This window comes from Rhynchophorus ferrugineus, unplaced genomic scaffold (genome assembly GCF_030347505.1).
Source record: "Rhynchophorus ferrugineus isolate W39M unplaced genomic scaffold, kcgeb_rfMv2 rfM9, whole genome shotgun sequence".
NCBI lineage: Eukaryota > Metazoa > Arthropoda > Insecta > Coleoptera > Curculionidae > Rhynchophorus > Rhynchophorus ferrugineus.
The window spans coordinates 16,582,291-16,610,059 of NW_027472588.1; the positions used below are offsets into that span (position 1 = coordinate 16,582,291).

At 32.0% G+C, this 27,769-nt stretch overlaps 1 protein-coding gene across 3 annotated transcripts in view; it reads right to left on the minus strand.

Moving 5' to 3' along the window:
- The window catches only part of LOC143202105 (diacylglycerol kinase eta), a 436,917-nt gene that overhangs the window by 164,372 nt on the left and 244,776 nt on the right, over positions 1-27,769 (minus strand). For all 3 annotated transcript variants that reach the window (XM_076413382.1, XM_076413384.1, XM_076413383.1), the window contains 2 exons: positions 22,502-22,593; positions 14,863-15,065 (listed from right to left, as the gene is read on the minus strand). In XM_076413382.1, coding sequence (XP_076269497.1) covers positions 14,863-15,065; positions 22,502-22,593 — 295 coding nt within the window. The remainder of the gene's footprint in view (positions 1-14,862; positions 15,066-22,501; positions 22,594-27,769) is intronic.

A 27,769-nucleotide genomic window follows, 5' to 3' on the forward strand; every position in this document is an offset into this window, starting at 1 on the left:
CATATCGAAGCAAAAACTTCGGTTTGTTACGTTTGAGTATAACCAAACACTGCTTACAATTATCAACACGTTCTTGTTATTGGACAACAGTGAGTAAATGCGGCAGCCACATTGAACAGAGCTTTCTCATAGTCAAATGCTCATGTAATATAAAACAACACGTTCTTTTGATTTTCTTGCGATGTTAGCTAACTAACCCAACTTAACCTTTCGATGACTCGAAACGATTTTGAAGATTTTTTTATATTTTCTGATTTTCCCACCTCATTTGTGGCGTAAGTGTAAGATTAAAACACGAAATTACAAACACAAATTTATCGGTAGAATATTATAAAATTTTAACAGTTTTCTTTTAAAGATTAGTTTTAACTGAAACATTACATTTTCGGTTTTTAGTACTAAAATGTAATTTAAGATTACATTTCAAGAACTTATTAAACAAATTATAAGAAAATAATGCAAGATAAAATAATAGCAGCATTGAAAACTCTCTAAATAAGGATAATTTTGCGGTCCTCTATCACATTGTCGATTGAAATGTTGATTATTTGATTATTTAGAAAAAATATTTCAACCAATAATTACTTAATACATTCGTAAAATTCGTACGTCGTTCATTTCGTAAAAGGGTGCCATTCATTTTGAAAATGAATATTTCAGAAGGTTATTTTCGTTATATTGGCCAGATAATATCTCTGACCTGCTGGATTTCTACGTCATCTTTCATTGAAATGTTTCTATTTCACGAAATCATATACAAATTGAAGAAAATCTAAAACTAAACACAGACCATTCACTGATTGTGCTGATTTCTATTAAAGCTAAGTAATCGTTGTATGGTTAATAGAGAAACCAAGTGCATTGATTTTAGAGTAACGTTGGGAGAAGTCAACTTAGGAGTCCAGCTACAAACTAAAGAAGAACCCCTAGTTCGTGGATTCTCTACATAATGTGGAGAGACATCTAAGGAGAGCTTAAGTTGCGGAGAACTAATATATTCTACTAGAATTTGGACAGTTCACGATAGTTCAAGATGTATGACTACCAAAAGTGGATTGAACTAGTTTAGTTTCTCACCGTTGGACTATTGGAATTGGTAGGGTCCAGAAAACTGGGGAAATGTTCTATAGAAATTATGCCATGTAAATTTGGGTCATTAAAGGTTATCAAAGGCAAATTGATGGAAGAAAGACATCAATCCTTCCTAGAACGAAGGTGCTTCAAAGGCAAAATCGGAAATTATTTATTTAGGAATACTGCAGAGTCCGAAGTCATATAAGGCCTACTCATATAATAGGAACGGTGACCTTCCGTAGTGCTAGGCTGAGGATATCAGAAATAAACTAAAATAAACTGGAGACGTGGTAAAGATTATTTTTCATTGCACATTTAAATACATCAATAATTTAAAGTTCAACATCTGAGTGTGTATACACATTTCAATACATCAATAATTTAAAGTTCAACATCTGAGTGTGTATACCATTTCATTTCCGTAGCTCCGAAAGCCTAAACTGCGACTATAGATTTCTGTGTTCCACTAAGATTTAACATTATATTTGTAATATAGATAAACTAAGTAAACTTTTAAACCTGGTGAAATCCATATTATATAAAATAGTAGTTATATACAACTAGTTACAGATTACAACTGTGGTTTATATTTATGTCGTTATATAAACTTATAGAACTACAAGTGTTTAATATAAAATAATAAGTGCAATCATGAAGAACCCTTGGTTCGCTCGAAATTCTCAAATTCATCTTAAGGTAGATGGTTCACGATTATTTTACTTCACTTTATGAATAGTTTGTAATAACACATATATCTTCTATAATTAGCTAATTAACACCTTAGATACCTTACTTGATAAATCTAGACTTTCGAAACCCGCAAAAAAATCTTAACTTGCAGCAACGATCCTTTAACTGCAACTGGTTGCGGATTTCAATCTCTCAGTATATTTATATTTGGAAATGTTTGTAACTGAAATTGTCCAGGAACAACCATTTTACTCACGTCACCAATAAGGCTGGGCAACAAAGACAGTTAAAAAAACAGTTTTCGCTTTTTTAAATTCATATCATTAATCACTCTGTTCTTTAGTTAATCTTTTAAAAAGCTTAAAATAATTAATGTTACTTTTTAAAGAAAACAAATAAAAAATATAAACAGAACACTCTAATTATTTTTTTGCCGAAATGCTTTACGTTAAACCTTTAGGGATTTTTTATTGTTGTTAATAAATAAACTAATTATTTTACTAAATATATTTATTATTCGGATAATTAAGTTTATACACTGCTGTCTTAACATCTTAGGGAATCTGTTTATGATATGATTAAATAATACTCCTCACTAGCATTGGGAACTATAGACTGAAATCGACTATCGACTGTTTAGTAATTCACTACTTTGTACTATCGACTGTTTTAGTCGCTATTTTTGGTTCGAGTAATTATTTTTTCCTGTTCTTTTTTAAAGTTAGTACGTGAAGGAAAATGTACATCGCCGTCTAGCTTATACTACCGTTGGAAAATATGAGCACATATAAAATTAACTGCTCCAAGCAATTATCTCTGTCCTTTCTCCTCTCACAATTTATATAGTACAGGGTTCGTACATCTTCGTCTGACATCACGAATTGAACAAAACAGTCGAATCGTGCATTTGACTGAAAATAGTAGTTTCAATTAGTAGTTACTACTACTAAATAGTAGTTAGTAATTTGACTATCGACAGTTTCTATTGCTTTGCGACTGTCGATTGTTTCGACTGTTTTTAGTCGATAGTTCCCAACGCTACTTCTAACATAAACATTGATGTTTAATAACGGCCATTTAATAGTTTTTTACGATTTATCTCAAACGCCGACTTCAATCTACAAAGTTGCATGCATGCGTTGTAGACGTGGACTATGTGCTAATAAAACACAAAAAAAAGCGGATGGTCACATTTCACTGTTGTAAGAGAAACCTTTTATAAGTTATCTTTAAAGCCACTATCGTGATGTGATAGGCTAAATGTTTCTAATAAAATAAGTTATTTTACAGCAATAAATATATTTTTGTATTTCCATCTCTAAAAGCTATCGTTTCATTTTCGAACTTATTGAACAATCTATACATCAGAAATTATATTCAAATGACTTAAAGGACAGTTATATACGGGCAATGCTGTTTGGGATATCTCAAGCTTTGTTATGCGTCAGTTATGGTCAGTTATTTTATATATTAAAACAGTATAAAGCTATTTTGCATTAATATAATGTTTTCAAATTATGTAAGCTATGGTTAACTCCAAGTGACAAGACTAAAACAATGAAACAATGAAAAAGTCTTGTTTTGTTTTTTCCCTTTCTATTAAGTTTTTTTTATTATCGTCCACAGCAGTCTCCTGTTAGACGTAGCTTTCTTTCTTTTTCAGATTTCAAATTGTCAGTGAATTGTGCAGATTTTAAGGGGACGCTCATTGTACAAGACCTTCGTTCGAATTTACTCTTTTCGTAACAAGTGTTTCTTTGTTCCAGATTTCATGTTCTCGCGTTTTTTAAAAAGGAGGAAAGCGGGCCCGTTGTGTTTAGCTCGAAGCGCGAATCCTTTACTTTCTGATAAAAAATAGCGGTAGCGACCTGAAAATAATTTAGATGTAATAAACTTTACAAACGCATAGATACACATGTAGGGTTTTTTAAATTTAGATAGGTCGACGCTGGTAGCCTATAGCGGTTATGTTATTCTGCCAGAGTCTGCTTAAGATGTTGTTTATTATTCAGCCTAAATCTCCATTAGTAAACTATATTTGCTACAATGCTAATTATATAGCAAAAAACGATCGAAGCCTTAGCATGTATATCAGCGAGGTCGAACAAGTAGTTCATATTGCACTCTATTTTTTGCGTAATACCATCCACTACTTTGTTGAGATGACATCTCTTTAGTGAACACTGGCGTGAATGCCAAACGAGTTCAACAAATCATTTCGCACTCGCTTACAGCTAATGGCAATATCACAAGATACCTGATAAAATTTGATACTTTTTAAGGAAAAATGATCCGCTTCCAAAGCTGCCCAGAGTAAATGCCAGTGTCGAAAGTCGAAACGAAAATGAAAATTAATAAAAACGGTAATTAACTTCCACATCTTTTCAATTTTGAAACAATTGCTGCTTTTTCAGGTTTAACGTGAAGTTGTTGAAATAAGGTTTTTCTACCACTTCCAATGTTCAGTAACGAAATGAAAAATAATTTTATCTAAGCCCGTAGACTGGGTAACAAAAGAATAAGAAACTTAAAAATTGAAGTTTCCTTTTGTAATTCAAATAATTAATCACTCTGTTCTTCGGGTAATCTAATAATAAGCTTAATATAATTGATGTTATTTTTAACAAAGGACAAAGAAACATATAAACAGAGAATTTATTTTTTTACTGAGATTATTTAGGTTACACCTTTGGGGATTTTAAATTGACGAATTTATTGTTTTATTAAATATATTTATTACGCTGTTAATTAAAATGAATTTGCTTATGATATGACAACGTCCTCATAATTTTTGATTTCAGATTTTGCATCTATTTGTTCCGTGTTTTATGCAACACTTGAACAGTATATTTGGTGAAGTGAAGATTTTGAAGAATTTGGTAAAGTGGGCGTGAAACTTCACCGGATTTAATTATTCGACTGTTTTACAGCACTTTAGCAATTACATTGCTATTTCTAATTCATCCATTGTTGGTTTTGGCATATCAATTATTGGCGAAATTACTATATTGGAATTTAAACTTACACGGTTATTTGTATTGTAGAAGTTCTTTCCTTAATTTCAAATAAAAGAGTTCTGAAGTTAAATTAAAGTTATTGTTTATAAAACCTCATGCATTTGATAACTTTTCGGGAAGATACACCTATAGTTTTTGTATTTATAGCACAAGCATTGCAGTTCGAAGGGTCGCTATAATAGTCTACTAGAATATGGACAGAAGCTTGCAGTTTTGTGTGCCCGCCTCCCGTGGGTGTACTTCAGTAGTTGAATTTCTTAGCCCTAGAGTATTGCAATTTGCAGCCATTAAATTTGTTCCTAGTTTTATGCAACACTTGAGCATTATATTTGATGTAGTGAAGATTTTGAAGAATTTGGTAAAATGAGCGTGAAGCTTCACCGGCTATAATTATTCGACTGTTTTACAGCACTTTAGCAGTTACATTGCTATTTTTAATTCATCCATTGTTGGTTTTGGCATATAAATTATTGGCGAAATTACTATATCGTCGCTTGAAAGGCTAATGGTGTGACTTTCACAATTTTAATATTGTTGTCTATAGATTATTGTTTCCGTTTCGGTACAGTTACTTCTAAACCGCCCCAAACCCATTTGAAGCAGCTTCTTTTCTAGTTTTTTCTTTTTAATTTTTGCCAAAGATACATATTTAATTTGCAATATTTTTAAAAAAGATGAGTTTTTCTCGTGATTGTTCTTTAACGGTCTACATATATTCGTAGTATATCTAAGGTTTTGATTTATATCGGATTTGTAGACATAGTTTAATGTACACTGAACATTTATATCTGACAATTGCTTTTGTGTCGTCTTAATATTTGTATCGTTCAGCTGTTCAAATTCCTAATATACATTTATCGTTCCTATTTGAAATTTTCGGTGATGCTATCAATTCTGTAATTATTTCCAGTCGTGATTAATTGTATGCGACTTTTTATACATGTATTTTGAAGCCATAGATGCACTGTTTCCCAGAGAAGATAGGTTCACAATCAGGTCCATGCATCAGCCTACATCGCTAAACCTAGAAAAAAGCCAGGAACAGGAATTCAATAGCACTGAATTAATGATTTCTAGTGGCTGCGGTTAAAAGTGTTGATATACAATGTTACCTACCACAAATTATTTAATGAGGCAAATAGTCATAATTTCTTCATAGACAAAATTTCCTAAAATTTCTTTCTAGCGTAGCGCATGTGCATTAAAATCTCCGATAAAACCTCAATAGAAATTATTTTTAACGGCATCTGAGTTTTTTGTTCAATAGGTTTGTATACGGATACAATACATATTTGCAAGGTGTATTATGAAAACGGGTAAATGATCTGATTTAGATCGAAAAGCAATTGCACTAGAAGCCGTTCTTTTGTCGCCCACAGTGACTTCTGATGACAATCATTCAAAATACGGTGACAATTTCATTTATGGTTAGGTAAGTTAATGGACATTGCTCTGTATCTACTCCTTTTTGAGATTTAAAATGCGATAATCTTTTAGTGTTTATTACGATGTCGTTCCTATATTCCATGCTCCACTCTCCAGAACACAGCGTAGTTCATTCTGCGAGTAAGTCGACATCAATCGAATCCTACTAAAACTCTCTAAATATATAATTTATGGCTATTTTAAATTGCAACATTTTGAGAAGATTTTTAGCAATTACTCTGATTACTATTGATTGTAGTTAAATCTATCTAGTTAAGTCTATACTATAGTAAATGATTTTCGAAGCTTTGCAAATTAATATGGGTTTAATTAACTTTTTGTATCTCGATTCAAGTATTTGAATAATGAAGAACTACTTTAAATATAATTAGAAATATATTTCAAATATTAAATCCCGCTTATTTAATGCACACATTTCACAACTACCTTAAATTTAATCATATTAAAAATTCTTCGTAATATTCAAGAGAGAGCTTATTAGGAAGTGGTAAAAAACGTCGGTTTCGTATAAGAAATATATTAAGCAAAAACAAACATACTTTTGGAGTACCTTCCCTTAAACATCCAGGAAAAATAGCAATTAATTACTTTTTGATGTTAATTAATTATTCTTCTTGACCCGTGTCATGTCATTAAAAGAAGCCAAAATTATTAAAAATGTTGAGTTTCTTAGTGGTATAACATAATTATATCAATAAATAAATAAAAAGTTATTCCTATATACGTTCATTTTACCGTGACATAACACGCAAATTATCATCCAACATCCTCTATCAATTGCCCTCCGGTAAGGTATTTAATTTTTTTTTCGCGTTCACTTTCCAACCACGGGGAAGTTTCAAATAAACCGGGTCGTAGTCGTGAGTTGCCTGTCAAAATGAATATTCCACGTTTATCTTAGGGCGGCGAAAAGTTTCCCTTTTTCCAAGGCATCGTATTTTATTTTTACCTGAAGAGTAAAAGCTTCCGCAAAAGCATATATGATAGACGCTGAGGCACAACGTCAAGATGAATAATGTGACCTTTGATACTTCCGAAGAAAGAAAAATGTAAAAAATCCTTATTTCATAAACGTAGAATGTATATATGTATATATATATATATATATATATATATATATATATATATATATATATATATATATATATATATATATATATGTATATTGAAATATATAGGTGTTGGCTATTCAATATTCTAAGGAATCGGTCTATTAGAATATAATTTAAACTTATTACACAGTTATTTGTATTGTAGAAGTTCTTTCTTTATTTTCAAATAAAAGAGTTAAGAAGTTCGAGCAAAAGTACTTAGATAATCTGGGTACACAGGTAAAGTAGTTCGGGTAATTTTTGTAGCAGGGTAGGTTTTGAGAAACACATACAGTTTTTGGATGCCTAGCACAAGCATTGCAGTTCGAAGTGTTGCTATAATAGTCTACTAGAATATGGACAGAAGCTTGCAGTTTTGTGTGTCCGCCTCCCATAGGTGTACTTCAGCAGTTGAGTTTCTTGGCCCTAGAGTATTGCAATTTGCAGCCATCCAAAATTCGGAAACCTTTTCATACAGTATATGATATTATAATTGTTTTCAGCAACTCTACAGATTAGGGTGACCTACCCCTTTCAGACTAGGGCTGTTCTTCAAATGTTCATTATTTCCAAATATAAGTAATTGAGATATTTCAGCCCGTTTTGACTCAATTGCAATACTCTGTTCGAACTTCACTTGGAAGTCAATCTAGTTTATTTTCTTGATGAGTTGCTTTATTATGGTCAATTGAATGAATTCAAAACGGCAGAGCCTTATAGATTCTTTAGAACACACTTCTGATTTATTTAAATAATTTCTTATTGAGAATAGAAAGGGGCAACCTGTTATTCATCGAGGCACTGACGATACCGTCGATTTGCTAATGTGAAGTAAGGCTACAATAAACACACACACGAAACAGGCACTAATATACACACTTGTCGTCACTTCAAAAAGGAATATAAAAGAATTAACAAACTGCCTTCTCTCCTGAAGGAAACAACTAAAGGATAGTCGACAGTAGTAGTTTGCTCTGAGCATCTTCCGTTAGATATAAAATCCTTGGCGATTAATCAATTGTATAAACACATTGAACATTGTAAGGTCCACAGGAGTACATGAAAGATTCACAGTGACGAACAGTTTAAAATGCAAATTAAAAAAGCTCTTTGATTCACAAAGGGGCTAATTCCAATTCTTAATTCGTAATATCAATATTCTTTTGAATCATAAAATATTCAAGTGAGAGATTATTACAAAACAGAGGTCTTGGAGGAATGATTATTCTTTGGATAATTCTTCCAACGTTTGTTAGGCAAACTAAGATCATAATTTTTAAAATACGCAAACCCCCTTTCACCAATTTGCTAAACGGGAAACTAGAACTTCCCATACATTTGGTAGGATTTTTTCATACTGAAATATAAATTAGCAGTATTCTAGGCAAAATATTTTCGACATACTTAATAAACCGTTATTTATTATTCTTTACATAACCAAAAAATAAGTTGAAAAGGATAATAGCTTTTTAGTCAGGTGTAAATAGTTGGATGTAAAAACTGAACTACCTAAGGCATTCGTAATATAACTTAGGCCATTCTGACAAGACGATTATGATGTATTTAGCAATTACTTTGATTACTATTGATTGTAGTTAAATCTATCTAGTTAAGTCTATACAATAGTAGATGATTTTCGAAGCTTTGCAAACTAATATGGGTTTAATTAACTTTTTATATCTCGATTCAAGTATTTGAATAATGAAGAACTACTTTAAATATAATTAAAAATATATTTCAAATATCAAATCCCGCTTATTTAATGCACACATTTCACAACTACCTTAAATTTAATCATATTAAAAATTCTTAAAAGAAGTTATAAAAATCATAAAACATTCAAGAGAGAGCTTATTAGGAAGTGGTAAAAAACGTCCGTTTCGTAAAAGAAACATATTAAGCAAAAATAAACATACTTTTGGAGTACCTTCCCTTAAACATCCAGGAAAAACAGCAATTAATTACTTTTTTATGTTAATTAATTATTCTTCTTGACCCGTGTCATGTCATTAAAAGAAGCCAAAATTATTAAAAATGTTGAGTTTCTTAGTGGTATAACATAATTATATCAATAAATAAATAAAAAGTTATTCCTATATACGTTCATTTTACCGTGACATAACACGCAAATTACCATCCAACATTCTCTATCAATTGCCCTCCGGTAAGATATTTAATTTTTTTTTCGCGTTCACTTTCCAACCACGGGGAAGTTTTAAATTAACCGGGTCGTAGTCGTGAGTTGCCTGTCAAAATGAATATTCCACGTTTATCTTAGTGCGGCGAAAAGTTTCTCTTTTTCCAAGGCATCGTATTTTATTTTTACCTGAAGAGTAAAAGCTTCCGCAAAAGCATATATGATAGACTAAGATCATAATTTTTAAAATACGCAAACCCCCTTTCACCAATTTGCTAAACGGGAAACTAGGACTAGTTTCCCTTCCCATACATTTGGCAGGATTTTTTCATACTGAAATATAAATTAGCAGTATTCTAGGCAAAATATTTTCGACATACTTAATAAACCGTCATTTATTATTCTTTAAATAAACAAAAAATAAGTTGAAAATGATAATACCTTTTTAGTCAGGTGTAAATAGTTGGACGTAAAAACAGAACTACCTAGGCCATTCTGACAAGACGATTAGGATGTATTTAGTTTTTAATGTGCTCGAGGCTAAAAATATAATGGAAAGGCTCTAAAATATAATGTAAAGGTAAATTAATTTAAGGCAAAAATAGCCAAATTTGCAATATTCAGAGTCGTTAAAACAGGACATTATACAAAAATTAATGCTTGTGTTTAAGGAATTAAGGGCGAATGCTAAGGGTAACCAAATAACCAAATACCTAGAGAAGATCATAATTAATTTAAATTATAATTCGGTCCATAAGTGTAAGGATCATAGATATTTTAAAAAATCGATATATAAATACTGTAATAAACTAAGTCACATATATAATTTTTGTAGGGCAATATCATTTTCATATAAAAAAATATACTAAATATTATATTAAGTTCCTAAGTCTATTTTGAGAATTAGACGTAGCTTTTAGGAAATGGAAAATGGTATAATTTAGTATAATTTTCAAGGAATAGTTCAAGGATACTATAATTTAGGAACTGCTATATAATCTCTTTGAAACGTTTTAAAATACTCTTTTACGACAGCTATCATCTTTTCGTTTCTTTATCTTATGTTAATAAGTCCAATCCAAATAATCCCTGATAGGTTAATAAAAGATGACTTTAAATCATTTTTAAAACTTGAAATATATTTAGTTCACTGATTTTAGAAGAATGGGTAAGAATAATAACGAGCCGTTATCTACGAACAAAGTTATGCTTGTATCCAAAATCATTGATACTAAATATTTTCTTGAACACGAATATTTTGAAGCCGTAGTTCAGATTCACACTCCTCCTTAAGATGCTAATTGTGATTTAGAAACATCGTGATTCAGAATAATGTATCCCAAAGGTCCAAAAACGCTTGTCTATGTGTAAAGTTTTGTTTATGAAACATGTTCTTATGCAATATGAAATGTTAAATGAACTCTCAATCTCCTACATCTCAGCCAGGATGTTCAGAATTAAATAAGAAGAAACTCAATAATGATACAAACAAAAGTGGCCAGGTACTGCAAGGCAGTATTTTGGGTACTGAATATAGAAATAAATAAATAAATAGAAATATTTTTCTTGATATATTTGCTGATGACACTGCTACAAGCAGGTAATAATATAAATAAGTGGATCCAGACATGGAGAATAAAAGCAAACTAAAGTAAATCAATGCGAATAGAATTCAACTACCACCAAACTATTCATGTAGCAATAAATATGAATCTGATTCCTCCATACACTAGCAATTCTAAGTACCTTGGGAAGATTTTTGACGAAAAACTTCATTGCAAGGAGCGTATGAAACCACCCACTCGAACGAAAATGCAATAAAGTATAGTTTATTTGAAAGTAAATCTATATTATCCGTAAATAATAAGTTGCTGCTGTATAAGATACTGAAATATATATGGACCTATGGAAAGAAGTTACGGAGACGTTCTGCGAGAAGTAATATCAATATAACACAAGTATTTCAGAATAATGTCCTGAGAAATATTGTGGATCTATTTGGAGCGTTTCAATATTTGCACTGAGACTTTTGGATATATATAGGGTGGAGCAAAAGTCCCGCTACGATTTGGATTTGACACTAAGGTGGGACAAGATCCGGCTAGCATTTTGATGGCGCGGCATCCTGGTAATGTGACGTTTAACTCAGTTTCGCTTTAACTATTGTGTTGTGTAGACGTCCAAATTTTATCATGGATAAATATACGCCACAAGAACGAGCAGAAATAGTGATAATAATTATTGAAAATAATAGTTCCATTTTTGCTACTAAGAGGACTACTAATTGCGTCAATTGTAGCGGGACTCTTGCCCCACACTATATAAACGTCGATGTGCTGCAATTGTAGAATAATATTGAACGGGCGCGCAGACTCAGGAGAAGCAAACCTGAATCTGTAATGATGCAGTGAAGTGTACTAAATAGTAAAACACTAAAAAGTGCTACTAACTTTTATATTCTTAGTGACTAAGTAAGGCCAGCACGACCTCCTCCTATAAGTACTTAGTTATATGTTACTGTTGAGACAAATTGTAAGTTAGTCGCCAACGACTAATAATGATATATTAATGAATAAAAAAATGTACTTCTACTGTTAACAAATAAATGGTTCCCCACAAACTTGTTGAACAATTTAATATTACCCAAAAGTAAATAAACGGAATGAAACAAAAGCTATGTTAAATTTCGCAGAAACCAGCGCACCTAAAAAGAAAATTAATCACGAAATCATTTTAATTAACAAAAGCAAACAGAGAATAAAACCCGAGCTCAACAATTACAAAAATTACGAGCTGCTTTTTAATTATATGACGTGGTGACCGCTAAAAGAATATAAATAAAAGCCTAATTAATGAAACTTTTCCCGTTGTTTCGGGAGAGGTATTTAGAAAGTACACGTTTTCGATGAATTTTTTTTTGTGCGAAACCGATATTTTATGCTTTTTTTGTCATAATGTCGCTTTAGAAGCTTATTTTTATATTTTTAAAAAATATTTTTAAGCTTATTAAGCTCAAGTTATGAATTATGTTTCGTTATCTAATTCAACTTCTTTATCTTTATAATTCTTTCATCCGAAAAATTTAACTAAGAATGTGTCAACTAAGAATATACAATTATAATTAATTAATTAAATGTATATATATATATATATATATATATATATATATATATATTGGATATGTGTGTTGTTGTGTATATTGTTCTCAAAAAAGGTCATCCTTTAACTGATCGACTGAACGCGTAAAAATAAAACAAAATCCTATGCGTCCAAATAAAAGAAACTAGATCAATATTGCACATTTAAAGATGTTAGTTTCTGCCATATCTTCAGATTCATCAGATGTCATCATATTATCATATTAGCGATGAAACACCGGTTTTTTATTGGTTATTGCCTCGTAGATTCAACAATTCGCGGCTTCTTCTGCTAGGATTTCTCCAGGTAATTTATAAGACAGTTTTCCAACGAATTTCTTTAATTAAGTGGAAAAAATAGAACAAAAGAGAATGCCTTTATTTTGGATCGCCAATTACTTTGAATTAAAAAAAAGCATCTCTTACATTCCTTTACTGGAATTTTGTCAAAATTATCGTCTTTCAGGATGAACGATACTAGTCAACCTTTAGACATCAGCCATCAGAATTTGAAAGCATCGAAGCCTTGAAAAAACCTTCTTGTTCGGATACCTGGGATTTAGAAATCCTGAAATTGCAAAAATTACCCTATCATGGTTAGGTATCCCAGAGTTTGGACAACATTTTTGCAGTTTACGATTTATAATCACCAAAAGCAAATTGATTTAAGCTGTTGCTGAAAGTCTCGTAGCTGTTAATGATTGATATTTTGGAGGATCAAATCTTTGAATTGTTAAGTTGCAGCATTGTTGTTAAATTTGTTAAGTAAATTGTTAATAAGCTTTCTACTTAGCTGTCCAGAAAAACATAAAAAGTAAACTGTGAATGTACTCATAAAGCATTTCATCACAGTTGCAAACTAACCAGAGCACATTACAACCTCGATTACCTTTTGAGTACTCCATTAGTAGCACAGAAACAGGGTTCTGATAGTGTAGGCTAAATTAGAAAAGAAAAACAGGTCATTGTGAAATTGTAAATGTCTGGAAGAGTATCCTTTTATTATTGTGTAAAGCGTCAAGCGAAGAAATCGTTTTATATGATAATAATTCATCGCCCCATACCGTGAGCCGTAGCATTTCAATATTTAGCTGAAGACAAAACCATATTCATGTAACATCCTTCTTATTCGTCTCATTTGCTAATACGTAATTTTTAACTGTTTTTAGAATTCAAGAAACATCTGCGAATCAAAAGGTTAAAAAGAGAGTAATATTACAGTTACGTAATTGATAGTATATGTATATAGTTGGTAATATAGTTGTAATATTTCTAAGCACAATAAAATTATAGAAGGTGCAATGATGAATAGTATTATACAGGGTGATTATTTATATAATATTTACTCTGCTCATCATTTTTATAATTATTTATTTCGATTGATGTTACAAGATATAATGATGCAGATAAAATGGTTATAGTGTACTATTGTATAGGATAATTGCCTCATTATCTTTCTTATTAATTATTACTACTTATTTCTATCAGTGCTTGCCTTGGGCTTTCCTTAGCCACACTTCAAAGTGTCAATAATAATTTAAATAAGTAAAATAAAAATATAGTAAATTTAAATATATAAATCGATAAATAAATTTTTGTGTAAATTATATATTATTTCAATAATTGAGCATAAACAGGTTGATTTTGTTTCTGTTCAGCAATCCTGTTTTTGACATTTTACTATAAAATAATATAATGTGAATAATCTATGGGGGGACTTTTTACTTTTTCTTTCTTCATTTTCTTTTGATTTTTGTACATTTTTGTGGTAAAAGACAAGAGGCCTTTTCTGTTTTTATTTTGTTCTCCCGTCTGCTTCAATCGCATTAATTGTTGATAGTAGAAACTCAAATATATGATGATGAATAATTCCTTTCCGGTTCCACCAAATACTTAGCACTACGTTTCTTGGTACCACCTCATATTTCGCCACTCTTTATGAATCTTCTTCGGGCTTCGTTTCAACTACAATCCTTTTCGTACATTATTGTCGTATCTGATCTGATGACTTTTCGTAAATCTTACTAATCGTTTGAGTTTCGTTCTGTTTCCAGAAATGGAAGCGTATAGAAATGGAAGAATATCCATGTTCAAAGCGTAGAAGCACAAATATGCTTTAATGTCGCTTCGATGAATAATTATTACCAGAGATATACTTTAAAATCATATAATACAAAAAGTTTCAATTGCTGTTTCCCCAACCACATATAACACGTAGCGGATATATAGAGCATATGCAATCAACGCTACTAATGATTATAGTAACTTACCTGACTTGGAATTGACAAAAACTAGAAGGGGGCTTGACGCCTGTGGTCTCACTACCTCCCAGGCTTCATCTTGCACGGAATGTAGAGCTGTCGGTGGTACGACGCTCACCCTGGCTGGTCCTAAAGGGCACTGTTTTTGTACGCTGGGTCGGCACTGTGTGTGTACCGTGGAATGACACCATAGACATCTCCAATCTTGCAAACTGAAATAAATTTTAAAATAAAGTATTTATTAATAAAGGCAAGAATTTATTAATAAATATATTGATTAATATAATTTTGATACCAAATAATGTCCAATATACTGGAAGTGATGATCTAATCTGACTTATGTCACTTGCTATATTTATAATATATATCTTAATTATTTTGACCAGTAACTTATATTAGGTGCTTACACACAGTTTAATCAACATTACCTGTTAAACAATCCAGTCTAACTGTTAAATTCGGTTGTATTTACATTATTACACATAAAGTAACAGACACTAATTATAAAATGTTCAAAATATCATTTTCCATATTCATTACTTTTATTGTTTGATTTGAAGAAATTTGCTATGAAATATTTTTAGAAACTTATAGCCATCATTTCCATCATATTTAGTATTAATGTGAATTTTTTAAAAATTAATTACATCTTACATTCGATATGCTTAGTATAATCTTAATTCATAAATAAATTTTAGTACTACTGTTCTGCTGTGCTTTCATTAATATACAAGCAAGGTGTGAAAGTGATAAATACATCAGTATGTATTTCCCAAATTAGAATAAAACTAATCTACTTAAGCTAACCTTAAAAATATACTTATATAAAAATATAAATATACTAGTAGCCGTATGCTTCCGCGTTGCTGTGATTTAGCAACTTTATTTCATATTTTAGGGCGAAATCTTGGATCACTTCGTATATCCATTTTATCCATCCGAGACCATGGTTGATCTCTGCGTTGGTTACGTAGCGATAAGCATCGTTAATTAATCGTAGAACTTTGTTTTGGGTGCCTTGGATTACCAGTTGGTTTGATGTTTTAGTGCAACCCCATATTTACACCCCATAGGTCCAAATAGGCTTTAAGAATGACTGGTAAACCAATTTCTTTGATTCTAAATCAAGTTGAGAGTAACTTCCGACTCACCAGTACAGTTGCTTGACTTTGAGACTAATTTGCTCTGCTTTTTGTCTCACATAATGCTTCCAGTTTAAACTACCATCGAGATGTATTCCGAAGCAGAAATTTTTAGTAAGCCCCAGCTGTTGACGGTTTGTATATTGGGGAATACTATTATATTTCTTCGGGGGTTCTACTTTTATTTTGCAATCTATTATGACTTTTATGTCATAGATGGTTTTGTTGCTAATAAGTTTTTCGCCATTTGAGTTTTTTGTTTTTTCACTATAGGCGTAACGGTCGCGATTTCATATCCGTAAGCCTCTAGTTCGCATTTAATATCATCCTGACTTGTTATTGACGGTAGTCCCCTAATAACTACACTGTACCACTTATCACTTTTTAATTGATATGTGTGGTACTGTTCTTACTGAATGGATTTCCGTCATCTCCTTATTTTGTTTCATTTGATTCGGCTGTTTTTTTATAGCTCTATAATCGATTTCATTTGTACAAGTAACGTTAATGTCGTTATTTGACAGAGCTTTGAACTCTACTCGGTTAGTGGCTACTTCTTTTATTTGTGTTCTGAATAAAATAAAATTACCAATATTGCTTGACTTAATCGGGGGAGGTAGATGAATTTTACCTTCTTGCTTCTTTTTTTATGTTCTGTGTGATTGAACTAGTGGTGAAGGTGTCATCTCGGAACTTCTTCCTCTTTTTGTTCTTCACTTCTGTCCATTCGGATTGTTCGCCCACCTCTTGTATTCGTACTTTGTTTCGCCTAGATATTTTGTGACGGACCTTGTATAAGCAATCGCTGAGCCACAAGCTCATTACATAATTCTAACAGTTTTTGGTCTAACTGCTAATTAGTTGGTTTCAACTTTTTGTTTTCATTTATAAGTGCAATTGGATACATTTTGATTAATATTTGTATGAAATTTTACATGAGTTTGATTTCACTGTCCTAGTATTATAAGGCCAAAACTTGGAAAGTTTTTTCTTGGTGGCACGTAGTCGATTCACTTTTTGAGGCCGTTCACTAAAAGTTTATCGTAATAAAATACAGATGTATTTTTTGCTATATTTCTAGAGAGATGTTTTCGAGAGAAAAACATGTCTTGACTCTACGAAAGTTGAGGCCGAACTATTAATGTGAATGAAGAATAGTCTGGAAGATAAAAACAGTTCGAAGATAATTGTAAAACTTATTGGACGAAAACCCAGCTCAAACACTCAAACAACTTTGAGACAGTTTAGCAATTGATGTATCAACTGTTTCCATATGGTTAAAAACACAATAGAATAAATTCTAAAATTAGGGAGTTTCTATACAAATTAACTGAAATTCCCATTTCGAACCGTTTTCTATTGAGCATTGTGATTGGCGATGAGAAATGAACTACAACAATTTTAAAAACAGAAGTTATGAGTTAGTAATGACCATAAAGTCTTGGTTACATAGGATGGTATGAGCATGGTGTAGTATTACAACAAATTGCTAAAACCGAATGGAAGTATTATTGCAGATATCTATCAAGGTCAATCGAATCAATTGAACGAGATATGATTGCAAAACAATACTCAGATGCAGCTGTTGCCTTTTGATTAGCACTTGATTTTGTCAAGTTACCAAAGAGAAGGAAAAATATGTAGAAAACGATGAAGATGTCAATTTATTCCAATAAATGTTTTTTGAGTGATAAGATGATAATATGCAAGCACCTAATTGCTAGTTATTTTATTAATTTTGATAATTTTGTAATTTTTTAGGAATTTTCTTAATGTGGAAGTAGTCAAATATTCAGTAAAATTAATTTTCCAATTATAACAATAGTGATGACAATAATACAGATAATGTTTAAATGCACTATAGATATGCATTGTACTATATACTTATGATAAGAGCATATTAATACGTCAGTCAGTATTAATCCACCGTATCAGAATCACGACGTATTAAGCTTCATTAAACAAATGTCTGATAACCAATAAATAGGGTCTCTCTAATGGATTAACCAATGTGGGGTCCTAGATAAGTCAAATTAAAAGGATATAAGATAAATTACGGTTGTATATAAGAGAGCAAATTCCTATATATTCGGATACATTTCGTCTTAGTTGTCTATATTTAATTATTTAAAATTACATAATATAAATTTTTCTTACATTAGAGGTATTATATAACAACAGAATACATACAAAATATCAGAGACTTCGTGAAGAAGGTTTTTAGCAATTATACAAAACCTTATTTCGTTTGTAAACTTGTTGGGTTTGTAGCCATACCTTTGGAGGCAAAAACCTGATACCCGGATATTGAGCTGATACGATACGTCCTTGTTTGAGTGTGTCATGTCTCTGTATGTGTGATTATTTTACTAAGCTTTATATATAATTTGTGTTAGTCATATTATATTTCAACAATTGATAACATTCGGTTCCAATGTTCAAAAGTTTGGTTATTTCAAATCCTTTTCACACTTTAAAAATTATAAGCGTCTGAAGAAGTAGTATTATTTTTAGATAAAAAAAAGACCCAATGACGCCTCTTATTGATCACAAAACTTATTGAAGTACTTAACATATCAATTTATATTTCATTCTAGTTTTCTGCAATATAAATTTATAATCAGTTACTTTATACCTTCTAGAAATGTAAAATAATTGGTTAAACAAAATATTAGTCCAGACTAGACTTTCAGAAGAAGCTTTCACGTATTTTTTACGACAATTAGAATAAGCTCTGTTTATGAGAATGTTTTATGGCAATAGTAAACAACACACTGGGTTACGTTAAATATCCCTGAAAGTAAATTTAAATTTATTCTCTGAAAGACTTTTAAAGTTGTTTTTTCGTCGGTCTTTGATGTCGGCGTCAAATTTGATCGTGCAAAATTAATAAGACAGCAAAAAAATGTCCGAAAAAACAACGATGCGAGAAAATTAATATCGACCCTGGTCCAAATAAATTCGGAGCATTAAAAACCTATTTATGATCAGACGTTGCGAAAGGAGCTTCTTTATTCTTTATTGTGTAGCAGTTTTTTTGTCTTTGGGGTGACTGAAAGCGTAAACAAAGTTATGTCAGCATTGCCTTTCAAGTGGAAATTGTTCCTGTTTATACATGCTTTAAATGAAGATAAGACGAATTAGGTATAATTTCGTTTAATGACGATATGTCTTGTGATTTTACCCGCTAATATGAATACAATGGCCACCTTCTATGCATTTTTGTAGACAGTTGTGCATGCCAATATCTCAGAATTCAGTCGCCAACTCGTTGACAAAATTTTTTACCTCTCTTTTGAATTAATTCTCTCTCCCGAAGCGTTAGTCACTCAAGTTTTCTTTTAACTCTGGGAACTAGTGCACACAAGGAACACTAGGCGTGAGGTTCGGATAGTAAGATCACAAATCCAATCAGCCTATCGGGTATAACAGAATCCACCCAAAGTGTATTAAATGTCTCTGGGTTTGACGGTTGATATGTGGGCGGGTGTTGTTACTCATAAGTCCATGAGTTGGCCAGCAGGAGGATTTTATTTGAAGTCAAAAATTGACGTTTAGTCTTCTTTAACGTTCGATGACTTAAGTTCGATGATGGAATGAAACCAGCGGGTAGCCATTTAAAAGTTTATCTCGTCGGTAATAACGAAGTAGTATCGAATCTCGCTGGTGGTAAAGGTCGTTTAAAAAAGTTTAATGTTCGTAAAAATTAAGTGAGCGTGTGGAAAACCGCTAAATAACACAATAGTGTTGAGTGTGATTAATAATTTATAGGCCTAATAGAAATCAATGGAAGCTAAATGTTACGAACACAACGGATGTTGTAATTCTTACTTCAAATTGATTTTTAATCAATAATGTTATTCTTCTGAAAATCTGATGTCACTCAAACGCTAGGTTCTGTATATTTTGTTATGATTACCTATATTGAGGCATATTTTTCATCAAGTTGGATGTGGTGTTCAAGACTTGTAATATTACGTCTAAGCAATATCGATGAGCAATATATCCTTTACGGTCCAAAAAATACTGAATATGACTTTTCTAGCAGAAGGAGTTTCTTGCGACTGGTGTCCACACCTGTGTATGGATTTTAGTTTCGTGACGGGAATTCAAATTAAAACATACACGTTTCGTTGTCCTCAATAATTGAGTTTAATAATTGAACGGATCTCACACATCAGGATCTAGGATCAACGATGGGAAACTATATTTCGGACGGAGCCGAGATTAGGAATGCAGTGAAAATATCTTAAATTATTCTTTAAAATTTACTTAAATATGTTTATTTTTAGTGGATATATCCATATATCGATATTATTCTTGATCGATGTTTTCCGAAATATTTTCATAGTTATCGAATTTCCGAATTTCATATTTCTACCCCTGTCCATTGTTTTTTAAAAGAAAATATAGGTATTAAAAGTTTTAAGAGTTTTTATAGTCGTTATCGTTGAAGAAATTGTTGTTCGTATTGTTAAATAGAAGAATCTATATTCTTTTCGCCGACATCCGCTAACACATAGTTAAGATTGAATGGCATAGTGAGACGCGGCTTGGGAGAATAAAGGAACAGGTGTGCATACCGATGTTGCCGGATTTTGCTTCATAGTTTTCTATGGGGCTAGAGTTCTTTGGAACCCTTATTTCTGGATCGACTGTCGTGTGTTTTTATTTTCCAATATAGCCATCGTTACGAGATATTTTACTGATCTTCTGTTTTCCTGATATGGAGCATATGTTCTACGCTTATAAAATCTTATAAAATAGCTTAGTTTCGCTGACAGATTACTGGTTCTTCGACTAATGTCTAAACTACATACACCCTTCTTCCCTTATTGTATGTACGTTTCACATTGAATAGGCATTACCAACAGGTTTATAATCAAGAAACAATTCCAAATTGTACATAAGCTGGATGTAATTCTGAGGAGAAGCATTTGGCATCAATTGATCTCATAGAATCGATTGAGATCTCTCGAAATCGGAATTGCATTGCCTAGTTGAAATAAATTATGCCCCTTTTGAAGTCTGAATGTAGGGTATACATATTAATCTGCATCTAATTGACTTCAGAATACATGCCGTTTAATATATGCTGGTTGGTTCATCTAACTCGCTTCAGAACCTTTTGTCTATTAGTATATTGCAATCAGTTTGTCGGTAATTAGTTTTCGGTTTCTGTAATAGATTTTATTAAACATGTTACACATATATTATTCTATACTACTATTAAAATAACAACGTTATATATAAGTAATAATAATATTTTCGAAAATATCAAGTTTGGTGTCCGAAAACCTGCATTAGAAGCACCTATTACTTTGGCACACATTACGTTCATTAATCACAGTGAGAATGTTTTCTTAAGCAAAGTCCAATAATCTAGAAGTAAAGAGTTACTTAAAAAAGCTTAAGGGCGATATGATTGTACGCTGAGTTATTTTCTCGATCAGTTAAATCCATACATTCAAAAAATAACAGCCATATTGCCTAACTGGAATTGAACCGTCGATTGGGTGAGCTCTAATATATGTAGGACTGCAAACACATTATTTCTTTGGTAAAAAATATGTATTACAAGAGAATAATTATTACATTTTAATCTAGTCAGCAGAATATGACCTTTTCGTTTTGGCATTGGAGCTGGTCAGAACTCTCGTATCACTCGCTTGTTTATATCGGACATAAAACTATTATTTATATTATTTAGTTTTTGTATTGAGAATTATTCGTTTCATTACCCGAGTTTATTAATCAATTTTTCATTTTATAAGTACTTTAAGAAGTTATTGGATTTGTGTATACTAAGTGAATTGTTTCTATTAATTTCTTACATATAAAGTCAAGAATTATATTGTTGTTTCTCTAATATCGTTCATATATTAGATTAAGGTAGTTGGTAATAACGAATAAGGCGTTTAGTCGTGAATATTGTCAGATACCTGAGCAGGAATTTGGGGAGAATTCATACAGGCGTCATCTGTTTATAATTTATTTAATTTTGAAAATTAGATTCAGTTATATATTTAATCCATCATAAATTAGATAAAATTGAGGCTGTGACAACTTCAGAATGACATGCCAGTCGATGTGATAAAAATGAACAAGAAACATTGAAATTTTATTCGATTAAATATTTTGAAAATTGGTTGGTAACTATTGTAGTACATATAGAATTGTTTGTCATCGGTAGGGTATTATAAGATTATATCCGAATATGTTCTTCAAATATACATATTATTTAGAAAAAATGATATGAGTATACGTTTATAGTCTTTTATATGACTGATAATTCATTGCAATCTTTTGGACGAATGTCCAGATTCGAAAGACAATGTTTAACAAAGAAGAAACATGAAAAAATTACAAGGTATTTTCATTCCTGTAGGTATCAAAATTTGATGGACATTTTAAAGATTAAGAGGCGTTTTAAGGTACATTTGGATAGTTAGTAAATACATATATAGTAAACACATTTTAGTAATTAAAAAGCTAGTTACACTTACCTTAGAACAGATCCACATATCTGATTACAAACTGAACACTTGGAAAGGACAGGAATATTTCCTTCCATCCATTGATGGGGCATAAGTATATTCTGTAATAAAAGCGTAACATGTTAATGTACGGGTACATGTAATGAATAAATCTATTTGCATTTCTCTAATTAGTAGGTACTGCTTTCAGCTTGCATTAGCTAAGGATTTAAGCCACCCAAAACGTAAACGTATATAAAGAAATACGTATTTTCTGAAAAATACTGACTAGAGTCATGCAAATATTGATTCAGATGGCTTTTTTATTTTAATTAATCATTAATAGTTGTTTATTGGATAGTCTAAAGACTAATTAGGTAAGTCTAATATTTTAATGTTTCAAAACTTTCTAGGGTAGGGATGTGAAGGATCGAACACGATTATTTCAGACAAAAACTATCTTTTAATTTAAGATTCTAGAAAAAAAGATATATCGAAGCCATTAATTTTCTGGCAATGTTGCGAATGTAGCTAAGAATAACAATGATATCAATTTAAAATTATAGATTATGTACAAAATAGATGGAGACGTTAAAATTATTTATTATCCAACTATATGTTTCATGTGCATATTGCTACAAGTAGTAATTCATGATTCAGTGGAAACTATTGGTGAGTTATGGGCCAATTTATCGCTGAGAATAGTCGACAGTTAATTATTCAGCCCGTCCTAATTTCTAAAATCGGTTTTTCTTCGAATATCTGTGGACCAATCTAAATACCACAAATTCCAACACTTCCCAAAATTATATCTTCGCAATTTATGCCGAAAATACCTCCGTCTATTAGATATTCTGCGAAGTTATGTGACAAGTAGGAATCCTTATATAATTTGCATGTTAAAATTTTGTCATAGAAAATATGCCCTAACCCTCAAAAGATATGTGTATAAATTTGATAGCTGTCGGATCATTAGTTTGTGAATTGTAGCATTTTGAGTGAAGCAAATTTTGTTATTGTGAAAAAAATGGATAAAAAGGAATTTCGCGTGTTGATAAAATATTACTTTCTGAAGGGAAAAAATACAGTTGAAGCAAAAACTTGGCTTGATGACGAGTTTCCGGACACTGTCCCAGGAAAATCAACCATCAAGGATTGGTATGCTAAGCTTATACGTGGTGAAATGAGCACCGAAGGCGGTGAAGAGGTTGTTACCGACGAAAACATTTTAAAAAATCCACAAAATGATTTTGAATGACCGTTAATTGAAATTGAATGAAATAGCGGACACTTTAAATATATCAAGTGAAGGTGTGCATCATATCATTTACGAATATTTGGGTATGAGAAAGCACTGGACAAAGTGGGTGCCGCGCGAGCTTACTTTTGACCAAAAACAACGACGAGTTGATGATTCGGAGCGGTGTTTGAAGAGGATCAAGTATAATAAAGTCGAGTTTTTGCGTCGATGTGTGACTATGGATGAAACATGGCTTCATCATTTCACTCCGAAGTCCAATCGACAGTCATCCGAGTAGACCGCACACGATGAACGAACGAAGGAAGAACCATCAACAGCGACTATTACATAGCGTTATTGTACCATTTAAAGGACGAAATCGCCGAAAAACGGCCACATTTGAAGAAAAAGAAGTGCTGGTTCACCAAGACAATGCGCCGTGTCACAAGTCAGTCAAGACGATGGTAATAATCCATGAACTGGTCTTCGAATTGCTTCCTTATCCACCGTATTCTCCAGATCTGGACCTCGGCGACTATTTCCTGTACTCAGATCTCAAAAGCGAGGTTGCTATAATCAGTGTATCACCCTTGAAGGATATTATGTTGAATAAAAAAAACTAATTTTGCCATAAAAAAGTGTTTTACTATGGTAGGCCGGTAACTTTTCAATAGACCTGTTATGTAAATAAAGCGACACTCACTGTACATGCTAAGTTTTTAGGTTAAAACAGGCAATCGGTGAAAAGTGTAATCTCTTAACACTTTGAAGGAAGACAAATATTCGGTGCACATTTAGCGAGAGAGTTTCTGATGAGTAATCTAAGCTGCCAAACTAGTGGTGAAACTTTAAAAAGCTTTTACACTTTCTGATTGGGAGAATGTGTTATGGTCCCATGTATCATCGTTTACGTTTATTACTACAAATGGTCAGGCTTATTTATGGAGGACTCCAAAGAAACCTATGATCCGGACAGGCCCTCAAGCATGGATCAGGCTCCTTTATGATTTGGGCGGTAGTGATGTGGTATTCAGCTAGTTCTCTCATTCATATCACTGCCCCGATTACTGCAAATGAATATCTCGACATCGTCAATGATGAAGTTCTTACTATGACTAATATGAATATATCAAAACATCATATATGTTATTCATTAGTGTCTGAAAGGTATATGATTTATATAATTTTCTGTAATTTTAATATATTTATTCCAACGATGGCCCAATTCATGGATCATATCAATGTGTTGTCTCACCAATTATATTTACCTTTTTGTCTACTCAAAATTGTTCTCCACGAATTTTTTGTTATGTGCCAGAAGAACTACAATTTAGAGCGACCTAAATCTGGCGACCAATCTGGAGCTGATTTCCAGTACTATTCTTAGTTCCAGTTCTACAAAAATTCTTGATTCTTTTTTCTTCGTCTTTTTTTTATCAATGTGGACACTAAATCATGGTATCAATTAAAACCAATTATAATCACAAACATCCATGCCCTGACAGGATTCGAACACACGACTATCGCAATAGTAGGATGATCATCCTGTAGCCTTAACTACTGCGCCATCGAATCGGCTTAGTTAATTTTATTAGTGATCTTTGAGATGTATCTGTACGTATTTTTTTTTCTCTATACCAGGTGCTTATTTTTTCATATTTTACATTAAAATAGTCCAAAAAGTTACAATATGAATTATGTGAAAATGGATTTATATTTTCACAAAGTTACTTTCTATCCCAGAAAATAGCGGGAAACCTTTTCTTGGTCTACTTTTTGAACAGGAATTTGAATCACATTATTCCGTAGGCAATGGTTTTGGTTCAGTAACAATGGTGAAACAAGAAACAAACTCAAATTTATTTTTCATTCGAAATTTGCTCCATTTTTGACGAATGCCGAAATTTTAAGCATTAAATGTTGATTCTCTTCTTATGGTATTTGAAATTGATAATGTTACATGAAATTATTGAACAACCTAATAAAACCCGAAAAAAGGTTGGTGTATATTTTAGAATAATAATATTATTAACTAGGGTTTATGTGAACTAGATTTGTTGCTTCAACCGATGTTACTCGGCATTAAGCTTATTGTCTGACGAGTGATCAACTAAGAAATCCTTTCAGAAAACACGTGGTCTTACCTAGTTTGATTATTGGGGTGTCAGGGATTATTTTCCTTGTCGGATTATATATTATTGCCTTTTAGACAATCACAATTATAAACAAGCACAAACTTAAATTCACAACTAGGCTACAGCGCAATTCGAACACGCCACTATCACTATACTATGAGGGCCGTCCTGTCACCTTATCCAACTAAGTCGACCCTAGTTCTTTCGAAATGATCGAAATGCATTAGTTAGCACTAAAACGTCAAACAATATACGTCTGTGGGGTCTACGATTAACTTAATAGACCAGATTTGAGCTTTTAGAAACATCAACAAATTGAAATATTAGGGCTGTTAAATAAAATTGGCATATTTGTAGCCAACTGCTTGAAGCTCTGCTCTTTTCGTTAGTTAGCCAAACGGTAACAATTTGCATTTAAAAGTGTAGTACTCAAAATATAATCAATAGCAAATTTAAAATTTAATTGACATTTAAAGCTAGCTTCAGATTCAACTGAAACTGTGGGCTGCAAAAAGAGAGGTGCTTAGGCGTGATGAGGAATTGATTGTTTCGGTTTATCTTGCTCACTCGCGTTCAGATTTGTTACCTCTGGCATTTTGTGTGTTTCCCTTTCATGCGATATAAGAAATCAATATTAAATTAAGATTGGAAAATCAGAAGAATATATTCAAAGACGCATGACAAAATGCTTTAGACATGTTCACTAAATGAAGAAAAGTGAATAGTTACCCTACATACATATAAAAATCGACCTTTTTGATGAAACATACAGTACAACTTGAAGAACAGAAGACTAGTTATAGAAGGGTATGAGAATATAACGTAGTAGGAATAAAAATTCATTATAAAAATGACAAGTCTGAAGAATGAACGATTTTCTGACTGATATAACGCATAAGGAGTTCACTACTGAAGTAATAAGTATCAAAAATCCATTAAACTGGAACAGATTTCGCTTCTTAAATAATGTTGGGTATGGTCTCTGTTCTAGTCTTATAATCAAGACTAAAATTCGAATCTTATTCTGCCATGGCTCTGTGTGGCTCTCTGTTGTTGTCTCTGTCAACTGGTGCTGTCTAATATCTGCAAACTTGAAATATTTCAATACGATGCCTCGGCCAAAATGTACAAGTGTTTCTTCGATATTATGTTAAGGCGCGGCAATCAGTGGATGGTTGAGAGACGAATTCAGAGACGCAGATTACAACGAACTGGAAATGTTTGCCGAATGAAACGGTAACGAAGAGTTTTTTGAGATTTTTCGACTTTTTGTATGGAAGATGGGGCGCTCAAAAAACTCAAAAAAGTCCTGCTACACCACAAGTAGGATATAGATTAAAATATAAATACTAATATCTATGGGTTGATGATGGGATGGGATGAACCTTATAGTCTTCTCTGTTAGGTAATTTTGTTTCTGTGGCAATAACGACTTGCAACAACAATTGTACGGCTAGATGAAAAACATGACCTTTTTACAAGTGTCAAAAGTACCAAAAATATTACTCATCATTAAGGTAACAAACAAATAATTTTGATTTATATAACGAGATATTTTGTTCAATTTTTGACTCAAACACTTTTAGCAATTTACTGTCGGTTTTGAATAAAGAGAACGACCTGGAAAACTAAAAAAGGCTTATTAGATCAAAATTAAACTGAAATTATCAAAAAAATTTCACGCAGCTTAGCAGTCGGTGAGCCAACTGCTTCCAGAGATTTACATGCCATGCGAAAGATTCAAAAGGAGCAAAAATTACTACAACACGAACTGCTTCAAGAACACGGATTTATTGATTGACAAAAAGTAGAGTTTTACTACGACAATGGTAAGTACAAAAGTTCCAAGAAATCAACACTGAAGCGGAAAATTAATGGATATAATTGAATACTTTGGATGATGTGTTGTTGTAGAATTATCAT